General features: G+C 36.2%; 1 protein-coding gene across 4 annotated transcripts in view; it reads left to right on the forward strand.

Moving 5' to 3' along the window:
* Window positions 1-20,318, forward strand: part of LOC131038394 (protein PIGMENT DEFECTIVE 338, chloroplastic) — a 77,789-nt gene extending 57,471 nt beyond the window's left edge. For 2 of the 4 annotated variants that reach the window (XR_009104412.2, XR_009104414.2), the window contains exons 7-9: window positions 17,877-17,925; window positions 18,208-19,951; window positions 20,041-20,318. Coding sequence is in view for 1 of the 4 variants with exons in the window: in XM_057970819.2 (XP_057826802.2) it covers window positions 17,877-17,925; window positions 18,208-18,354 (196 nt within the window). In the remaining 3 variants the exon portion in view is untranslated. Of the gene's footprint in view, window positions 1-17,876; window positions 17,926-18,207 lie in introns of all 4 variants that reach the window. The other 2 variants (XR_009104413.2, XM_057970819.2) reach the window with 2 other exon arrangements.
* The last annotated feature ends 2,398 nt before the right edge of the window (window positions 20,319-22,716 follow it).

Consider the following 22,716-nt stretch of genomic DNA (forward strand, 5'->3'; position numbering starts at 1 on the left):
TCGAGGACAGGCATGAGTTGTATAGTATCTTAGTTGGTAGAGCTTGTAGCTCGCTGGAAGCGAGGGATTGCCTTGCTTGGGGCTTCGACCCCAAGGGGAAATACACTGTTACCCTAGGATATCAGGAACTTGATAAACACATTTATGGGTGTGGAGAGATTTCATGGTGGAAGTAGGTGTGGAATAGATTTGCATGGCCTAAATGTAATTTCTTCTTATGGTTGGCTACTTGGAGCCATTGTCTCACATAGAATAACTTGAGATAGAGAGGTTTTCTTGGTCCCTCTATGTGTTTTCTATGTCAACAAAGCGAGGAAAGTTCTTCTCATCTTTTCTTATCTTGCCCTTTCTCTAGGGAAATATGGCATTGCTGGTGGGTAGTCTGGCAAAAGGCTTGCTCTCATGTGTCCTCTTTGCTTGAGTTTTGGGATCGTGTGGAGGTCGCTCCTGCCTGTTGACGTGGCTAAAATCGTATTGCTACAACTCTATCCGGCCAATGCAGAATAGAATGTTCTCACTGCGTATCCTATCCTCTCTTGTATAAGGAATCCCTAATGCTGTTTTAGTTGATCAAAGGGGACAACCTCAAGGTTCCAAATGTCAGTTCATGACTGCGAGATAGCTCAACGGTTGATGTGTTTTGCTGGGAGCACAAGGGGCCTTACGTTTACAACAAGTTGGTCTGCATCCTAAGATGCTACAAGAAAAATAAATGCAAAAGGATAGGGTTAAGAGACCTAAAATTAACAAGACTAGTGTGCGAGTAGACGGATTCGACATAACCAATCCCTGCTTGGCTAGAATAACTCACAACCTTGCAAGAACGGTGCAATCTTCAAGGGAGACTTAGAAGATTTTCAGACTGTAGGTGCATGCCTAAACACCCAATTCTGGTGCAGCTCAGACGGATACCTGCAATTGAACTAAGCATGATTTTAAAGGCTTAGACTAACCATACACAGGGATACACAATCAGCATATCCCCAATGGTATGAACTCGAATCCATCAAATACCTACACACCAGAAAGGATCTATCTAAACCTGTTGAAGGAAACCATGCAAACAAAGAAAAGCAAGATAACAAATATATTGATTTTGGCTATCATTACAACAATTCTTGGAGCAGTTCTACTCTATTCCTAACTACTAAATTCTAACCTTCTAACAATCCAACTAGAATCTAACCCCTTTACAAGAGAAGGCTCCTACCTTTTATAGATTTTACAAATTGAACCAGAGGCCAGGATTGACTGCATCCAACAGTCCTGATCTACCTTCTAGAACTTCGTAGCTTTAACCCATGCTATTCATGTTAAATTTGAACCAGAATAAAAGGTAGAAGAAAACTAAACTTATGAACAACACAAACACAAGAACTTATCCTAGGAAAACCCTCCACTTGAGGGTGAAAAACCCAGCCCACTCAAAAATGAACTTTATTATATCTGAAAATGAATACAACTGTTGATAGTTTCAGATTACTATCAATCACAATAAGATAAGATAAGTTTGATTCTCTACAAATCAATCATGACAATGAAGTCAAATGATACATCACATATACATTCTATAAACCTTCATAAGTCTGAAAACTCTGAACACAGAAAACATAAAATATTACTGATTTGACAGACTCCATACACATTATTCTCAACTTGCTACGAGACAAAATTGGAAGCTAACAATATGACTATCAATCTGCCGAAGAAGAAGACCCATGAAAATGGAAGAGCGATGAATATAAATAATCAAATAGCAAGTGAAGAGACTCCACGATGGAAGAGGAAAAGTCACCGATAGCCAAAGACATCTTCACCGATAGCCACCAAAGCGTTCATAAAAGAAGAATATCGAAAGAAAAAACGAAAGCCAATGAAACAATTCAAGATAGAAAAAGATAACTGAAGCCACGAGATAAATAAGGGACGTTGCATCTTGAATCCCTATCGCAGCTATAACTTCAACAATTCAATCCTCAGTTATCCCCCCAACCACCATCTCAACTATCTACAACTGCTTAGCATTAATTCAGGTCAATTCGGTAGTTGGAAATAACTGACCTGTGTCCCCTCACTTTAAATCCATTAGACGTTGTCCACAGGTAGCCTTCTACAATAAAACAGTTCAGTTTTTAAACTGATTTTCTGGAATTTCTTCCAGCTATGCATTTCGGAGAATGCATGCACTCGTTGCATTCTGAATGTTCTTCATCTTTGATCTTGAGGGTGGATCTCAACTTGTGATTCAGCGGTGGCGCACTTCCCCATGCTTCATTTTATGCTCTGCGATGCGTTCTTCATTGGCAGTGCTTGGGGCTGTTGTTTTGATCCTACGCTTCTGCATCCTTGCTCTTTAGGCTTTGATTGTGATCAAGTCCTCAATTCGTGTTTCAGGTTGACGTCGATTTGCAAACAATCAATTTCCATTCTGGATTAATCATTTTGAAAAATTAAATAAATTAATTTAACAAATATCAAGTTTTAAGCGATGTCGGGCTTGGTCTTGTCAAAGACGAAAGATGTTTGCATTTAAAATCTCCCCTTGCGAAATTATGGTTTTAAGCTCAATCTCTCAATATAATAGTTCGGTCAATTGTAGTGAATAAGTGTGAAGTTTGTTTTCTTTTTATGAATCAAAACGCTAGGTCTAGCTTTGCAATTTCAACTTCCTTGGGCGATATTTTGCTAAGTCACCTCGCTTTAGAACTTCAGACATTTTAATCTAAATGCGTGACCTTCTAGAATGCCTCGTCTCTCTTCATTTTCGGGTCTTTGATTTAAAATGTGAGATGACTTACCCTTTTAGTTGAAATGTTTTGTTTTACAAACTTCAGACCTTACACTTTATTTGTGCGATTTTATTTCAAGTCAATAGGGTCCTTTAAAACTTGTGCATTTCACTTAAAAGAACCTATTCTCTTTAAGTTTTTAAAAAAACCTCCTTTAAATTTCGGCCATTTGGGCCAAAATGCGAGATTTTGGTCTTGTGTTTTAAGTTGAAAAGGTTTCTTCAGTGATTTTCGGCCAAACAGGGGCAAAAGTGCGATTTGAGTTTGATTATAAATGCCCAGCCTTAAAGAAATTTCGGACATTCTAAAGTTTATGTGTGATTTTCAAATTTACACTTAAATGTTCCTTTGCTTGTGTTTTCGCGACTTTGAGTAATTTGATTTCTATGGGCGAAGTTTACTTTTGCAACTTAAAACAAATTCGGCCATCTTAGACAAATCGTGTGAACTCTGTTTTTGGTTTTCTTTTTCTGCGGATGAATTTCGGGCAGATTAGCTTCAACGCGCGACCTTTTGTTCCCTCCCTTTGAATCTTGGCAACTCATAGAAAATGTGCAATTCTGGCTTTATGCAAAACTCAGGTATTTTTGGATGAAATTTGCATGGCTTTTTACCCTCAAATGCCAAACTTTTAGACGCCCCTCACGAAACTTGGGCATTTGAGATGAAATGCGCGGTCTTTGGCTTTGTTTTCGAGCGCCCAATGAAATTCGCGCGCCTCTCATTTTCTATGTGATTTTGGATTTACACCAGTGACTAGGGTTGTGATGATGTTCGGGTATTTGGATGTTTTTGAAAGATGATTTCCCTTTTGGTTTTAAATGCCTACCTTTCAAATTTCGGCCATTCTACATGTATTAAACAATTTTGCTTCTTCAAGTTAAAATGCCTTTGCCTATGAACTTCGGGTTATTTGAACCATTGGCGCGATTTGCAAAAACGGCTCGATTTTGCTTGATGAAAGCTGGCCATTTTGCAAGATATGTGTGATTTTTGCAAGATATGTGTGATTTTTGAACTGTTCGACCTTCCTGCGCGACCTAGGATTTGACTTGGGATTAATGGCTCCGAGTTGCAGAATCAGTCATTTCCTCTTTTCCTCTATTAGGTAGATTTAGACCAAAAATGGGGGTCCCTGTGAAATAGGGGTGTGCTATGTAGAGCACAACACTTTCAAAACTTCGTTTCTTCAAATTGCTTGGGACATAGGTTCTTTCATTTTATAGCATATTTTGCTGGAAAGGAATAGACGGATCTTTCAAGGGAAAGGAATGTTAAGTCATCAATTGTGGATGCATATAATGAGCAGCTTGCTGGAAACTATCATGTGTAACTGTGAATTGTCTGGCCTAGTGGATGATAGTGATCTGGTGGTTATCCAGAGGTTGTGCTTGGCTGGATGTCGGGGTAGGACCCCCCCTCGCAGGGATGGCTCACGTACCAAGAAAAAGGTTGGACGTGATGGGTGTTGGACTCCACCCTCTTTGGGGATTTTGAAGATAAACATTGATGGTTAATCATGTGGCAATCCGGGGCATTTTGGAATTGGGGGAGTTGGTAGAGATAACAATGGTGTGGTTCAATTTTTCTTCTCCTCTTATAGGGGACATCGGACCAATAACTTGATGGAGGCCTTGGCAATTCTTTATGCTTTGGAGAAGGGTTGCTTCTTGGGCTAGAGGAAAATTATTGTTGAGTCGGATTCTTAGATCATTGTGGATATGTTATCAGGCAAGTAGCTGGAGGGTGTTGGTTGGCATTTGGCTCTTGTTGTAGGACAAATATTTGAGATATGTGGTTCTTTGGACTTTGTTACCTTCTGCCATGTTCCGCGGGAATGGAATAAGGTGGTGGATTGCTTGGCTCGATGGGCTTTGGAGCAGATTGGTTAGTGGGAGGTGGAGGATTGGAGTCAATTGCCCTTGGATAAGACTCGGGCTCTTGAGGATTTTCTTATGGAAGATATGTGTAGACATATGGGTAGGTGGAATGAGACTTGATTCTGGGGTGTCTGGGTTTTGGCTTTGTTTGGTTTCCTGGTCTATTTGCTTTGTAATGGCTTCTTTTGATTAATAACTTTTTATCCCTTTGTTCAAAAAAAAAAAAAGAAGTTTTTGAATATTTCAAATCTTACACCAAGGAAGAAACGCATTGGCTGCAAATGGATGTAGAAGGTCAACTATAAAACAAATGGTACACTTGATAAGTACATAACTAGGTTGGTCGCCAAAGGGTTCTGTAATGTCCCCACTCTGAAAATAGAATTTATTTGTAAATAATAATAATAAAATTCAAATTCAAATGAATAAAAAAAAATAAAAAAAATATAAAAGAATATAATTAATTTAATTAAATCTAATTAAGTTAACGAATGGTCAAAAGGTATGGAATGAAAAGTTGTGACCCCCTCAAACAAGAGATATAAAAGGGAGAAGAGAACCTCATTTGAGGAGGGATAATTTGGGAATCACAAATGCAGATCTGATTTAAATAAGAAGTGCAGATCTGAAGTGCAGATCTGATTGTGAAAGGTTGTGTCCCTTTCAAAGGGCAGAAATAATGAAGAGTTGCACTTTTTCAAATGGTGCTAATGGTGAAAGGGTGTGTCTCTTGCCAAACGGCATACATTATGAAGAGGCATGACCTCTCCCTCAGATTGAGAGATATAAAGGAAAGGAATCAAAAGCGTCCAATGACAGCACCATTGATCAGATCTTATCAGAACTGTTATAAAGTTACAGGCAGTAACATTCTTGTTCTTGGTGGTATGCATGGGGATGTACTTAATATGTATGTTTAATATATGATGCCTGATAATGTTCTTATGTAGTATTTAATATTAATATTAATGTAGACTGCAATATGTGAGACAGTGTAAATATGCCTTTCTATCACTAACTGCTCATATGACGATTAAGTAAATTATATGATGGAGTCTGTAATACCTTTCAATCTCACCATCCACAAATGGAGGGAGAATACAAGGAAGCAAGAGCACTAGGCTCCAGCAGGTACGCCAACCCCGAGTGTGGGCCAAGAGGGCAAGTTGACGAGGTCCTTGGTGCTCTTGGGCTTGTTGGAGAGGGACAGACTTGAGGCACCTTGTGATTCTCCTTGAGCTCCATATGAGGACAGGTTTAGAGACATAAGAATGACAAATATATGTCTATCATTACATAATAGAAATGTTGTCTAATTTGTTGTGCAGGTCCCAGACCAAGCTTTAGTTGACATTAGTGTCCTATTGTTTTCTCTATGTACTAAAATTGTGATTCTAGGACAGAATATAAGAGGGTCCCATTAGGGGACAACAGGTTCTCACAATTAGAGGGCATTGATTATTAGGAGTCCTTTGCTCCTATAACATAGTTGAGCACTGTTCAAATGGTTCTAGCCATGGCAGCTTAGTTGGTTGGACAGTCAATCAAATGGACATAAAAAGTGACTTCCTCAATGGAGATTTGGAGGAAGAAGTGTACATGAATCAACTATAGGGTTTTTAGGTTGCAAAGAAGGAGATTCTTGTATGCAGATTGAAGAAAGGTCTATATGGACTCAAGTAGGCACCTAGGGCATGGTGCATCAAAATTGACAACTATTTGGTTGAAAAGAGATTTCAATGGAGTCTTTTTGATGCCAATTTATACGTCAAAAGCTAATAATGATCTCATTCTTCTCATGATATATGTGGATGATATCATTATTATAGGTAGTGAGGCAAGTGCTGTTGAACATATCAAATCTGATATTAGTAAAGTTTATGATATGGCTGATTAGGCCTCCTACATTACTATCTAGGTGTAGAAGTCTAGCAAAAAGATGGCAGTATTTTTATTTGTCAACTCAAATATCCCAGGAGTCGATGCTTGACAAAGTCAAAATGACAGATTGCAAAATTTTGTCAACATTTATGGAGAAAAGGCTGAAACTCTAAGCCAAAATTGTCTCAAAAATAGTTAAGGAGTTAGCATGCTCGCAACCAGTGGGAAGCCTTATATTTCTTACACCCACTACACTTGATTTGAGGTATGTTATGAGTCGCATTTCGAGATTTATGACAACACCAAATGTAGAACATTGGACTGCAACAAAGAAGAGGGCATTTTGTACACAAAAACAAAGATCCTAGGCTGGTTGGGTTCATAGATTCAGATTGGAAAAAAATTGTTGATGACAAAAATTCCACTTCTAGATATGTTTTTAGTCTTGGCATAGGTGCAGTCTCATGGACTAGCAAGAAGCAACAGACACTAGCTCTCTCTTCAACTGAAGAAAAATATCGAGGAACAAGAAGAGCAAGGTGTGAGGCAGTATGGCTTAGATGGATGCTTTTGAACATGAAGATGCCTTAAGTAGAGCCTTCACCTTTGTTTGGTGACAATCAAGGGATGATCGAACTTGCCAAGAATCTAGTCTTTCACGAGCGTATTTAACATGTGGAACTACATGGTCACTTCCTCAAACAACTTGTAGAAGATAGATTGGTTATGTTGTATTTTTGTTGTTCAAAAAATCAAACTATAGAGATCCTTACCAAGCCTTTGGGTCCTGACAAATCTATAAAATTTTGGAATAAGCTTTTTGTAGTTAGTAGATTGACCATTAGGGGAGAATATTAAATTAGTATTTCATTTATAATGCTCAATTAGCTTTTGGGATATAATTTAGGATCTTCTTTTAATAAAGTCGTGAGATTAGGTTATTGCTTTTTTCATTATTAGTTGTCAATCTTATCCTCTTTAGATAAGGTGTTTGTAATTTTTTGTATTTGTTTTTGTAATAATAATCCCTTCCTCAACCTTTCAGAAGATCCACAAGGCTACACAATCTAGTTAATAGGTATAGCCCACTAGATTTCCATTGTGCACTTGCTATTTTGAGTACTGATGATGAACCTAGATCTTAAAGGGAAGCTATTCTTATAGATTATAGCGAGTCTTGGAAACTAGCTATGGATGAGGAGATGATGGCATTTGAATCTTGTGACCCTTGGGATCTTGTTTGTTTTTCTAAAGGAAGGAAGGCTACCAGATGTAAGTGGTTCTACAAAAACAAATTTTGAACAAATGATTCATTGGAAAAGTACAAGGCTAGAGTGGTAGCTGAGGGCTAGTCCTAAAGAGAGGGAGTTGATTTTAGTGAAATTTTCTCTCATGCTAAATTATCTTCTATTAGATTTCTTTTATCCATAGCTGCTGCTTATAACTTTGAAATTGAGAAAATGGATGTTAAGAGTGCATTTTTGTGTGGAAATCTGGAAGAGGAAATATATATGCAACAACCTAAAGCTTTTGAAGGGAAGACCATTTGGTTTGCAGGTTAATACGATCTTATTATGGTTTCAAACAATCAACCGAATGTGGTATCAAAAGTATGATTCTTTTATGTTGAATCGGGTTTTGTGAGAAGTAAAGTTCATTATGTTTATATTAGATCTATTGATGATTAGTTGCTAATTGTTGCCTTGTACGTGGATACCTTGTTTTCTAGTAACACAAAGGTTATGTTTGGTGAGCAGAAAGTTCAACTTTCAGGTGCATTTGAGATGAAATATTTGGGGGCAGCAAGGTACATATTGGTAATGGAAATCAAAAGGGACCGAGGTAAAAAAATCTTTGGTTGTCATGAAGCAAGTATGAACACTATTTTGCATAGATTTAACATGGAAGACTATAAGCCAGTTATAATTCCTTTACCGATTGGCACTAAGCTTACTTTAGATGTGTCCCAAATCTAAGGATGATATAGAGGATATGTCTAGCATGCCATATGCTAGTGTTGTAGGAAGTTTGATGTATGAAATGGTGTGCACTAAACTAGATATTGCCCAAGCAGTGGGAGTATGAAGTAGGTTTATGTGTGACCTTAGTAAAGAGCATTAGAATTATGCAAAGAGGGTGTTAAGATATTTGAGTGGTACTTGGATTGCTATTTGGTTTATTTTGGTCCTAACAATGTGGATAAGACATTGGACATATAGGGTTTTGTTGATGCAGATTGGACAGCTGACTTGGACAGTTGATAGTCTACTAGAGGGTTTGTGTTTGCTCTTTTTGGAGTAGTTGTGAGTTAGATGAGTAAGAGGCAACCCATAATTGCCTTATCTACTACTGAAGCAAACTATATGGCTGCTAACCATGTTTCTAGGGAGGCAACATGGTTACAGAGATTGTGTAGGTATTGGTTTTGATTGCAAGACAATTCAGATTGGTTGTGATAGTTAGAGTGCAATTTGTTTAGCCAAAAATCCTATGCATCATGCTCAAACTAAGCATGTGGATGTTCAATATCACTTTGTTCGATAAATGACTGCAAATGGACATTGATTTGAAAAAGATTGACACTAAGCGAATGTTTCTGATTATCATACCAAACTTGTGAGTACAAAATGTTAGGAATTGTTGTCATTGATGTCAAAGAGAATTTTGTGGAATATTTGATGGAGGATAGCTTGTGCACTACTATCAAGACGTCATTGAGCAAGGAGGAGATAAATTGCATATTTAATGTTAAGTTAAAAAATGCCACCCCCCTCTTATACCACCCAATTATGGGAATTAAAAAATGCATTCAAATATTATTTCAAGAGGGACACCCCCCTCTTGAAAGGTGCACCCTAACTTAAGGGATGAAAATAAATAAAATAAAATTCTTTTGCTTGTGGCTGATCCCCCTTGGTTTGAGTGCCCACTTTGGGCATGCAAATAAAAATAAATAAAATATTTAAATATGCTCCTTGGCTGACCAGCATGAAGGGTTGCATCCATTGGGTAAAGGCGTGCATTTGCTTGTATAAAAGGAAGATCATTTGGAGTTTATTTTAGCAAGCATTCATTGAATATTATTCCCATCTAGATCAGATTTAGAGAAGACCTAATGAGCAGAAAATATTGAAGATCGTGAGCAAACTTTAAAGTGATTTATTGCAAGCCTATGAGCTGATATTATTGTAGCTTATTAGTAGATTTAAAGAAGCATTTGTGAGCAGATTTTGTTGGAGATTGTTGATAGCATGAGCTTTTATGGTTGTCATTGATGTCAAACCTGATTATCTGGATGGATGTTGTTCCGGATATGCTTTTGGTTGTTACAGATTTATGTTTTATGTTGCAATTAATGTTTTTGGTGTTGGTTGTGTCATCCTGTATTCAGGGTGGTCCACAATGCTTTTGGTGCTCTCCAGATATGTTGCTAATTGTATTGCGGTTTAGTGGATCATATTCTTTTGGTCTGGATATGTGTTGGAAGATGTGTTGAGATGTTAATTTGGGTTTCACCATGGTGTGTGGAGATCTGCATGGAGTATTTTGGATTAGAAGAGGTTATGTGGCTGACTAGTTGATTATGTCTACACGTTACGTTTGGTAACGCCTATGGAGTATGTGTTAGTGTGTGTGGATTGTTAGATCAACAATGGAAGGATGTATTGTGATATGTTTTTGTTCCCTCTTTCTCCTGGAGTGGACCGCTTTGAGTATTTTAGGTCCGAGTGGCTTATTTTGTATAATATTGCTTATTCTATTTTGGCTGACCCTTAATTAGGATTTCAAAATTGTATTTCATATTTAAGATGTGCAGATGGATGAATTGTGTGTGGATGAGAAGTGTATGCGAATGATTTGCAAGCAAATTTGAGTTTGTGGTGATGTGAAAGTTAGTTTGAGAAGAGCTTTGAAGGTGATATATTCTGCAAGATAGTGTGTTGGGACAGTGAAGATTATCATAATTGTTTGTCATCATGTTGGGCGCTTGATCAAGTTGTTCAAGGACAATTTCATGTTTAGGAGAATCCTTTGTCAATTTCAATTCAGCTATTTCATTCGTTGTTGATTGATGGTGTGTCCTTCGGCAGTAGTTTGTATCTTGTCCTAAAGAAGTGATCTTCAGCTATGCAAGTCCTCTTTGTATCTTGCCTAAGGTTGTGCACCTTAGTTGTACAAGTCTTTCAGGTGTTGGTGCTCCTTGGCAGTAAGCCTAAAATGTTGTAAACATTGCTATTCATATTGTGAGTTAGTTCTCACAGTGGTTTTTCCCTGTTTGGGTTTTTCACGTAAATTTGATGTTCATTTGTTGATGGTTGATGCTTATATGCTAATGATTAATGTGTTATTGCTAAGTAAGTTAATGTTGTTCTTTAATAATTGATTTTGAAGTTCCGAACTGATTCATTCCCGGGGTGTTCAACAATTGATATTAGAGCAAGGTTCCTTTTTGGAAAGCTGAATTGCTTGAGGTAGATCTAGAGATGGTGCAAGACCTTCATGTTAAAGCACTGATGTTTGATGGAACAAACTTTACTTGTTGGAAGGAAAGAATGGAGTCTTACTTGGAAGCATTGCAAAATGGAATCTGGGAGATTATTTAGATAGGTTACCAATGACTTCAGAATGGACCATTGACCCGGGATGAGATCAAGGCTCAATTTACAAATGCAAAAGCTAGAACATTACTTATCAGCTGTCTTAGTGATGAAGTATTTGGTAAGGTTAAAGGAATCAAAGAAGCTAAGGGAATTTGGAACAAATGTTGTTATGCATATGAAGGTGATCCGAAGACTCAACAAGCAAGACTTTTGAACCTAAAGCAGAAATTTGAAGGTTTCAAAATGGCTGATGATGGAAGTGTTGAGAGCTACATACATAGAGTGACTGATACAGTGGAAGCTATCCAAGCTGTTGGTGGAATGCTAGAAGAAAGTGATGTCATTAGAAAGATCTTGTTTACATTGACCGAACCCTACAAACCGAAGAAGTGTGCTATTGAAGAATGTCATGACCTCAATAACTACATAATTGATTAGCTTATTGGGACATTGTTTGCCATGTCAATGGATTCTATGAGGATATTTGCAATTAAACTTGCAACTTTCACTTGCCCCTCACAATCCACCACTTTAAAAAACATCCCCCCTTTAGGGCACATTGCTATAACATTGATCAATGGCCTATTTTTACAATCTTTCCATCCATCAGAAACGATGGATACACTTGTTTCCGGCCATGTATCTTTGATGTCTTTCAATTGTCTCTACGAAAGCTTTATCCTTACCAATAAGGTGGTTCGTACCCTTTCACACCCGGGACAAACATAATTAGAAGGTGTATTGCAAAGGGTATGCACCATGTCCCGAAAAATAGGATGATCTAACAATGTTGAAAGGAAGCCCATTGCCATAAATGCAATGAGAAATGCTCTGATTTGCAACCTCTTTGATTTCATTTTTGAAGGTAGTGCCTTTTTTTTGTGTAACCACAACATTCTTGGTTCAAAAGGTGGTGGCATTGGCATGAAAGGATGCGGGCCAGCCGGTCTTGTGGAGCCACTACTACGAGAAGGCCTTTTCGAGCTTGCCTTGGCAAGAGGATGATTAGTCTTTGGTTTGTTGCTTCTCTTGTCGGCTTCCTCTTGTTCTCTAATATATTCCATATTTATAGCTTTTGGCAGCTCTTTGCCAACTGATCCCTCACAAAATTTTATTCTATGTCCATAGATGAAGCAAAGGTGACCTTTTACTCGATAATATGAGCTGGTATACTCTATGCCACAATGGTTGCATCACCAAAGAAAACTCCCACCAGTAGACATTTTCTTGATCATTGTTGTATAATGCCAAAGTAGCGAATCGACATTAATTTTAAAAGGGTTTTGTTGAGTTCAGGCCTGGGCAACTGAACTAGAATTGCACTTGCACTTCCAGCCCGAGCCATTATGTATGAATAATGAACCTAAAATAAAAAATGGAAACTCAACATTTTTGAAAAAAATTGAAAAATATTTGGCATTGTAACCCCCTATTATGCATACAAAGTGTAAAAAAATTTCAAACTTATAAATTAAAAAAAAAACTTGAAAAATCTTGAAAACTTGAAAAAAATGAGGATTCGCTCACCTCTGATGGCTAAATCTGCCTTCTTCAACGATTCCTAAGCCTTTGATGCGTGTCTCACACCTTTGTAGCCTTCGCCTTTGAGGAAAAATGCAACTGCATTCAAAAAAATCTTGGAAGAAAAAAATGGTGAAAAATGCAAGTGAATCAATGCTAGTAGACTTCCACAATCCATGATAATGTCTATATGTTGCTTCTGGATTTGATTGGGTAAGTATTTTTTGCATCGACGTTTCAGATCACACTTTGTGATAATAGAGTGTGATCCAAAACGTCGATGCAAAAAATACTTACACAATCAGTTCCAGAAGTGACTTTAATCTCCTTATGCTCTCTATCATCCTAATGATGGATCACACAGTGTGATCCGAAGCGTCAATGCAAAAAATACTTACACAATCAAATCTAGAAGCGACATACAAACAATGCAAGTGAAATAAATTAATAAGCAAATAGAAGGTGAAAAATGTCTCATATGGGCATAATTAGGGTTTCAATGGTTTTTAAAAGCAAAAAAATTGTTTTTAATTGTTGGTGGGGCTGTTTTTGGCTGCCCATGCACCTAGGTTCGTCTCGGGTGCGTCCTTGGCACCTGGGATGAACCTAGGTGCGAACTCGGGCCACATCGGAACCCAACTCGTACTAGTACCGGGCCATACCCACAAAGAACCCGAGTGTTAGGGATGCACTCGGGACAAACCCAGATTCGAACTCGGGCCACATTGGGACCTGACTCGTACTAGCACCTTAATCCGGCACCCTTCAGGAGAATTCGATAACTTAGCTATACGATGATTAGTAGGTTTTCATCTTAAAATCCACAATAATATTATACTTAGCGCCTATCTCACAAGGTTCGAGTTTGTGTTCAACAACATTAAAATTTGGATGAAGTTTGACAATGGAAAACAAATTGAAAATAATTTGTGATTAAATTTGCCTTATATAATTTAGAAAAAAAAAAATATATCCACAATATTATCAAAATAGTTTCACACTGCTAAATAATCAAGTTCTGGATATGACATTTTTTATCTTCTCATATGGATGTGTGTGTGTGTGTGTGTTAAAATCTATAAAAATTTATTTAATTTATTTTATATTTCATTAATAAAATATTAAAATAAATAGCCTATATAGAAATAAAAATAATTTACTTTATATAAAATCATAATATAATAAATATTATATATTAAAATATATAAATATCCTCTTGTAAATGTATATAGACTGTGATGACTTTCAGAACAATCAGAATTCTGAGACAATGAATTTATACTGTTATTGTTTGATTTAAAGAAATATAAAACTGATTGTATGTCTTATCAGTTTGCCTCTGTAGATATGAAGACCAAGCAATTATCCCTTATACCATTCACCGCATGTATCGTGCTGTGTCTTTTATTCAATAAAAGATGGAGGATATATATCATTAGTCTTAATTGGATCGTGCCTCCACAGGGGGTCACGATCCTATGTGGAACCACGTGGTTCCACATAGGGTCGTGACCCCTGTGTGGAGCCACGATCCTTCTACACCGGCGGAATTACTTAACCAAACGTCACAATAGCAAAACTAGTATGTTAGTTTATTACTAACTTAAATAAATCAATTAAATCGCGAGTAAAACAAAATTGAATTTCTGGGCGCTTATAAACAGATTATGATTTTATTTAGAGTTACGACTGAGACAAATTTTAACACCTCTCACCAGTCATTTAGAAATATGATTGATTTGACCGTCGACATATTACTAACAGGAGAAAAACCTTTACCTTTGCAGAAAGAATGATGGGTAGTACTAGACCGAATCCCACTATGTTTGCACACTCCACGATGGATCTTTGCAAGTGAGATCTTCTCTAATCATGAACAGACCCACTTATATATGTACGGAGGTCGAGGTCATAAGAAAATAATGATATTAAGAACATGTTAGAGGGCCCAAGGGTTATCAACGGTGAGGGAATCCCCTTAAGGAGTTGTCAGTGTCGAAGTGGAAGAGGAAGTGAGAGATCCAGACTAAATGAAGTTTTGATCATGCAAAACAAAGCTTGCGAATACTTTGTGCAACTGCAGATCCACATGAATGCTTAGTGCAACTACAGACCCAAGTGGGCTAAACTTGTGATATCGAGTGTGGAGAAAAGCCCCATAAACATATTTAAAAAAAATATATTTTAATAAAAATAGTGCACTTCCAACTGTACAAATTTTTGATATTGTTTTGAGGTCTGCAGAATTTCGAACTTCATGGCCAATAGATTTTACTGGCTTGAATCTAGGTCTTAAGACAGTTTATAGTTGACAAATGCCAGTAAACCTCAACATTATAACCAATAACACCATTTTTATTGATTGATACCACTTATGCAAAATATAGTAATATGCACAAGGCACAAAAGTCATTTGATAAAAAGCCTTGAGGAATAAGTAGCCTTGCACAGGGCATTTAAACTTGTTTGACAAATGCCTCACAAAATAAACAAATTCAATCCATCATTTAACCCATACCCTTCCATTCATTGGGTGACTAGAGAAGATACAAACCTTAATACTATCAAAGAACCAAACCCTATTGGTGGTTATTATCGAAGTAGTTTTAGCAATGAAGAATCCTGGCAGCTATTAGCCTGCTATTATGGTAAATGGAAAAAAGAGATTCTGAGATTGAAAATCACAACCAGTTGGGTTTGAGAACTGTCCATAAAGCTGGATGATAAGTGATTGATACCAAATATCAATGGTTTCCCTAATTGACATCTACTTCCAATAGTATATTCCCATCTATATGAATTAAACTCTACTAAATATGATTATCTTTCATGAGAGGGTTTTATCAAAACATTAGCCATAAGCATAAATGAACCTAGATTAATTCTTTTCAGCTGTTTGAATGGATAATTCAGAATTAAATCCCATTTTAGGAAAGTAATTGTGATGGAGGAGTTTACAGTCCACTAAGATACATACACATAAGCATAAATCAACCTACATGAATTATCATCAGCTGCAGGAGTTAATAATTCAAAGTTGAATATTATTTTAGGAAGTAATTGTAAGGAGGAACATACCTAGCTCTAGAAACAATGGTCAAGAGGTTTCTGATGTAGGTGTTGAAATCTGCACGGCTACCAGTGAGGCCGCCTACATGGCAATTGATCTGATCACCAGTGATGCAGCCATTGCCCATCATCTCATCTGCAACACAAGCATCAATTGCTTTTAAAGCAGCCAAGGCATTGCTTTGCATTTGAATTGGGCCTCCGTGCTGACCCTCTCCTCTCATAGTGCTTGATCCTTCTCAAATTCTTTAACATCAAAGCCTTTCTTCATCACAGCAAGAGCTAGAGACAGCCCCTCATGATATTTCAAAAACAGTTTCTTTCACTTGAGTAGTTTCATGGAATACTTCCCTGGCAACAGGCTTGTGTACTGGCTGTACTAGTTTGTTGCTTCTTTTGCAAAAGTTGCACAGTAGAGCTACCATCTGTGTTTGGGTGTCTACCAGCATGGTCATTTGCAGCAGCAAATGCTATATCTTATATTTTTTTAGCATCTTCTGCATCTTCTTCTTTTCTCAAAAGACCATATCTTCTGGAAAATAGGATTCCTAAGAAAGATTACTGGTCATGCACTCTACAAGAATCAAGTGAGTGTTTCACTCGAAGGCCATAGCTTGATGGAGAATTCTCTGTGTGAGATTCTGGGCGGTTGCCTTGACCTCTGTCAAAAGAAGAATGCTTTGATTCTGTTATCGGCAACTCCACCTCTCTCTTCTTATCTTTGACTCATACCATGGCAAGTCTTCCTGTCTCATCCATTATCAATCGCAATGGCTGGAAATCCATACCATCTTTAATGGAGTTGTAGGATGTTTTTTTAAACTTCCCGACCAAGTGAATTTGTGTCCTCTCATTAGTCCTGAATCTCCTGATCCTTTTTCGTCAGATTTTTGAATGTGTAGGGTGCAGATTCATTCTAGACAGCTTGGAGTGCATGCACTTCATACGATATGTTTCACTGGCTATTTGAGCGACTTTTGGCAGTTCTAGAACTTCAATATAAACTGTATTATTATGTATTATTTTATGTGTATACATAGAGTTTAAATATTTTATTTGTTAAGAAGTATTATTCAAAATATATTGTACTATTGTAATAATAAATTATGCACTAGTAGTCACTAATTAATAGGTATTAAAAATAATATGTTGAAGAGTACTATCCGGTGTTCAATCATTCATACTGACAGGACCTTGAGACTCTAATCATTAGAGTCGATCCTTGCTAGAATCCACGAGTACATACATCACATATTGATCAAATCCCTAGTTGTGACAGACATACATTTAAACAACTTGACATGAAGTTGGCATTAGGAACACTCCCCAAATGAACAACAGAGCCTGCATCATCTGGCAACCTTGGGAATGGTGAATTGATCATCATACCTGTCTAGAACACTTATATCAGATGCCTTCGAGGGAAATGACATTAAAAAAATGCATGGGCAAACTGCAAGGGCTGCAGCCAGTAAAATGACATTCCTTGTGTAATGAAATATATGCTGGACTAGGCTAGAGGTTGATGACAACAAACAGAAGTGAAATAGAAAATTATAAGTGTGAATAAGAGAGAGGAAAGGAAGAATGAGAAGAAACTAGAAAGAAACATGAAAGTTATTAATTTCGACAATTATCAAAAAGCTTTTGAAAATATGAAAAGCTGTCTTTTTACCATTTGCTAGTGAGGATATTAGGTCTAGGACCTAGTGTGTGTTATTGCAATCAAATCTTATGTTGGCCTGTTCTATGCCAAGCAAACTTGGTGTTTTGGTGTGGATTTAATAACGAGAGAAATTGCCCATTTGAATCAGAAAAGGATGTGATTTTGATGAATTATTGGATTAATCATTAATGTGTATTATGTCCCGTGTAAGCTTTCTCATGAATTACAGCTATAGGCTATGGCAAAAGAGGGTCTCTGCGTGCTATTTCTTTCTATGTCAAATAAGAACATACATTAAAATCAAAATTTCATTTTCTCATCTCGTCTTTTAGTGTATTTGCTTTTTAAGTTTTCAAAACAGCCAATTAATGAAATATGGACTTATGTATAATTTGTTAATCTTGAGTTTTTAAAATATCAAATTAGTGGCATATGTACTTATGTTTATCATCCTTATTATTGAGGACAGTACGGCCAACTTGGAGAGTAAGAACGGATTGATTCTGTACAATAAAGAGGTACTTAATCCATACTGTAATTTAAGATTTTTTTGGACAATTGGACTCTTATAAGGTTCAAGTTATAAAGACTTGCTTTCCTGGCTTTAGTAACTTGTAACTTTTAAGATATCTTGTGAAAACAGAAAATGAATGCAAAATTTTAATGTAATTCATTTCTTGTAGACTTTTTTAAGTTCATACACGTTTAGATTATTTTGAATTTGGGATCATACGTATTAAGATTCAGTTCTGTTCTTGGTAATGTCATGCATATCTCATTAATGTCCATATCTCGTGCAGAGAGTTTTTGAAGAAGCAGAACAGATGGCAGCTGCTTACAGAAGTAAATTTGGTTTTATGCATGAAATGGAGGCCAGTGTAGATGATCTAGACATATGTGACAATACTTTTAAATGCTATGCAAATTGGGACTGGTTTAAAAATTAGATCTGAGCTGGTTTTTCATATTTATTTTTAACCTTTTGCCTAATAGAGTAACGTGTACAGAGCTTGTATGTTTGTTAAATGTACCTTCTTATGCTAGAGAATCGTCAAATGCCATGGGTTAATAGGGGTGTATGCCATTGACATGCATGATTTTAATTGCTTCTTACTTGTGCATTTTGAGAACTAAGTATATTTGGCTTATGGAAGTGTATTTTGGGGTGGCAAGTTCTTCACAATAGTTGCAATGTGTCGTCTTGAAGGTAATAGTTGAGTTACATAGCTTATGGAGGTGTTTACCATTGAAACACAATTTGAAATGCTTCATTTCATGCCGTTGAAACTTAAATGTAATTGATTTACAGAAATGTGCATTTGTTGTGGTAATTTCTTTGGAATACATGCAATGCCTCTTTTTGAGGGAAATAGTAAAGCTGCATAGCTCAGTAATCAGAAGCATCTGATTTTGCTTCATAGCTGAGTGTTGAATTTTAATCCTCAATAGTCACGTGATTGGCTGATTAAATTCTGTTTATGAATAGAACAACTAATCTATGCCAAGAAAGCTGTCTCTAATATTGAGGGCTATCAGGCATTTGTTGAATGATGAAAATTATAGTTCTTCTGAGGAATGGTTTTGCTGTGTTGGAAGAAACTGGAAATCATTTAGTTAATAAATCATTGTGAGGCAGGAGTGGAGTAGAACTTTATGCAAATTAATAAATGCTCGAGTACAAATATTGTGCAAATCACTTTTTGATATCATTCGCACGCCCTTAAGAAAAACAGGTTGGACTTATTTTTCTTATCTTTCATATATACCCATGATTTTTTCTGTGTCTGGCTGATATGGGTTCAATAACTTGAGTTCATTTCAGCATACATGTTTATGACTGAATAATCTGGTGGCCAGAAAAGTGTGAACTGCATGAAATTTCAAACCTCTATATGTTTTAGATTTTTTGTGTTGGAGTACTTACGATTAACAAACGCCATAACATAGTAGAACTGAATGCATATCAATAGGTTACCATGGAATGACTCCAGAGTCCAGAGTGATTGGAAATGGGTATGCGCATGAGTTGATTCCAATGGCATCCACTTTATAATATGATTTTACATATGCCTACCAAATAGCGTAAGAGATAAGGATTGTTCAATTCACCATTTACTCCCCTCTCGACGTTCTTTCAGTAAGAAGGGAGAACACGTTTACTTAGATACGAACATTTATTGAATCAACTCCTGTAAGCCATTGTTAATTTAAGTAAAACTTATCCGACTATCTTCAGAAAACTTCCAAAAGATAAGTACGCTGTTTTTAAGACCATTGTTGTTTAAATCGTTATTAATTTAACTTCAAAGTAGTCTATGTTTGGAGAAATTGTAAATTTTATATTATTATAGAAAAATTGTTAATAGTTTAAGATGAGTTGTGTTTCTATATTGGGTTGCTATGAAAATCGCGTTGTGTGCTTCCTGGTAATTCATAAGGAGGCCAGCTCAGCTCCATTACCCACCACAAGCATTTGGATGAAACTTTGAGGACTGCTTCGATTCGAACTCTTGTTTTTTGGGACCTTGGTTAGATTCCTTTTGGGTAGGTTCCACTCAACTAGATATTTTTATATTTGAGAGATTTTTAATTACGCAGGGAAATTTCTAATATTCTAATTTTTCTTCTCAAAGATGTTATTCCAGAATTACCTGCATGGTGTGTATGTTGGTGAATATCACGAAGCAACGCGAATGGCATCCATAAGGTACAACTGGAGAAGGCATGGTGATTTTATTAAAATACATTGTGCAGTTACTATAACTATTTTGTTTTTTCATGGTTATGCTGCTGTTGTGGTTGTTTGCTGCTGCTCCATTTGTACTCTCCTTGACAGTTTCTGGACTGTCAAATTAATGTAATTTTTCCTTTCATTATTTCAATGAAAAAAAAAAACTATTCTGTTTTCTTCTACGAGGCATTATACAGTTCACATAATAATTTTGTTTTTCCCTTTAAAGATTAATAAGGCTTTTCCATATTATTATTAAAAACGGTTACATTTTAATCTGTAATTTAGATTTTAAAAAATATTTATTTGAAACGAAGAGAATAATTTAAAGTGAAAATTGTACTTAATTTTATATACACATTTAAAAAAATAATTTATATTATATAAATTAAATATTTTTATCTTTATGTTTTTTTTTCCCACATTCTGAAGTGTTAAATACAGTTTTGTTTCTTTTATTTCATGTTTGCAACCTTTCCTTTAGGCGCTAAATGGTTTTTTGTTTTGTGTTTTATTTGAAGTTTTTAATACATAATTATCATACTTGAAATCACAAATGTGAAGGCTATTGCAAATTAAGAGTTTATGGGCAATTAAACAAGGTAGACAAGGAGTTTGAGAAATGTTAACATTATTGTAAATTAAGAGTTCATGGATAATCAAATGGGATATACAAACGTACTAAGAATTAAAATGAATTATTTATTAAATGGATGAATAGCAAGGTGATAATGTATTAAGTACATGAACTGCCACAAACATCAAACAATAGGATTCATTGACAGTCTTAAGGTGTTTGAAGTACTTGGTGGGTATGTGCAAAGATAATCATTAGACATGGAGAGTTCTCATCACATTTGAAGGTGATTGACCTTTGTGGGTCCTATGAGAAAATCTAATACACATATGAAACAAAGATAATAAACCATGCCCCAATGTATACTAGTCCAAGAAACATCATGACAATAATTATGATAATTATTAATAGGCATAGTCCAAGTTAAAATATTTATCACGAACATGATAAATCAAAGATAAAAGATAAAGTGAAGATCAACACTATTACAAACCAAAATATAAATCAAAGAAGGAAAAAATCAACTGTCACTAAACATACAACAATATAACCTCTTGCCAAGGTACTAAGAGGATAAATGAATGATGATTATGCTTGATTGGGGAAGGATGCATCCTATGAAGGGAGATGATGGATCAAATAAGAAAGTTTGATGATTGGCAAATGATATGACAATCATATATTATCGAGGTTGATGTTGAGTTCATGATTGGTATTAAAGTATATGTTTCTAGTGTGTGGTTCTAGGACATCGAAGGATATGTTTAAATGATGATGAAATGATTAAGATGATGAGTGATGGAGGAGGATGAATATGGAGGGGTGCTAAAGGAATACTAAAGATATTGTCTCTAGCCAAGCTAAGACTAAATGATTCATTGATCGATGATACTATTAGCATTGTTTATGATAAAGCGTGAGGATTGACTTGTTAAGGATGTTGGTGAAGAGCTACTGCAGTGTTATCTGGCATGTGCCCCTGAGACTCCTTATCTAGATGATGAGTGATGGAGGAGGATGAATATGGAGGGGTGCTAAAGGAATTCTAAAGATATTGTCTCTAGCCAAGCTAAGACTAAATGATTCATTGATCGATGATACTATTAGCATTTTTTATGATAAAGCGTGAGGATTGACTTGTTAAGGATGCAAATAATACAATGATCGGGAATGATTTATCTTGATGATGATAGTTTCAGAAAAATAGATTAAGGTTTGAAGAAAGACTAGTAACAAAACCTTTTAGATAGTTTGGACATGATGTTGGATTGCATGGAAAGATGACCTATGGAATGAGATTGTTTGGATTGTGGGGGATGTAGGATAGGTTTATTGTGAGATTTCATTCATGGGATGGTGGAAAATTCTTGAAAGTTTGGTTATCATGGAAGTATCTAGGTCACTAAGTGAGCTAGAAGACATATCAAGATTTATTTCAGAGCACAATGTGATCATCTTCCCCCACTGTCTAACAAGGCATGGGACACTATAAATGGATGAGTGGATTGGTGTGATGGAAATGAAAAGGTGAAGGATGAGGAGGATAGCCATTATACTTCAAAGGGATATCTTACAATGGGATAGCATGTTTTATTCAAGCTAAGAGTTTGGAAAGTGCTATGTAGGTGATGACATGATATTAGATGGTATAATTGATGTGAACAAGGTTTTGGATCTAGTAAGGTCTTGTACCTAGTGTTTTCGCTAGTTCCTTATGGGAGACTTATTCACATGTCTTAAGTTTACTTAGGTGTTAGGTGTCCTTCTAGAATATTAATTAGTTGTCACATGATTTTATCTTATCTCTTGTAGCAATCTTGTAATCCTACCTCTCACCTTGCTTTTATAAGCAAGACACTCTTATTGTCTGTATTCATATTCAACCATTATTCAATCTTGCATTGTTGAAGCAAGCTATTCTTGTCATTCTCTCTTACAAAAGTTATTTTGGTCTTGCCTAGTTCTTGGGGGTATTAAGTAGTCACCAATATACTCCTACAT

This window comes from Cryptomeria japonica, chromosome 2 (genome assembly GCF_030272615.1).
Source record: "Cryptomeria japonica chromosome 2, Sugi_1.0, whole genome shotgun sequence".
Classification (NCBI taxonomy): Eukaryota; Viridiplantae; Streptophyta; class Pinopsida; order Cupressales; family Cupressaceae; genus Cryptomeria; species Cryptomeria japonica.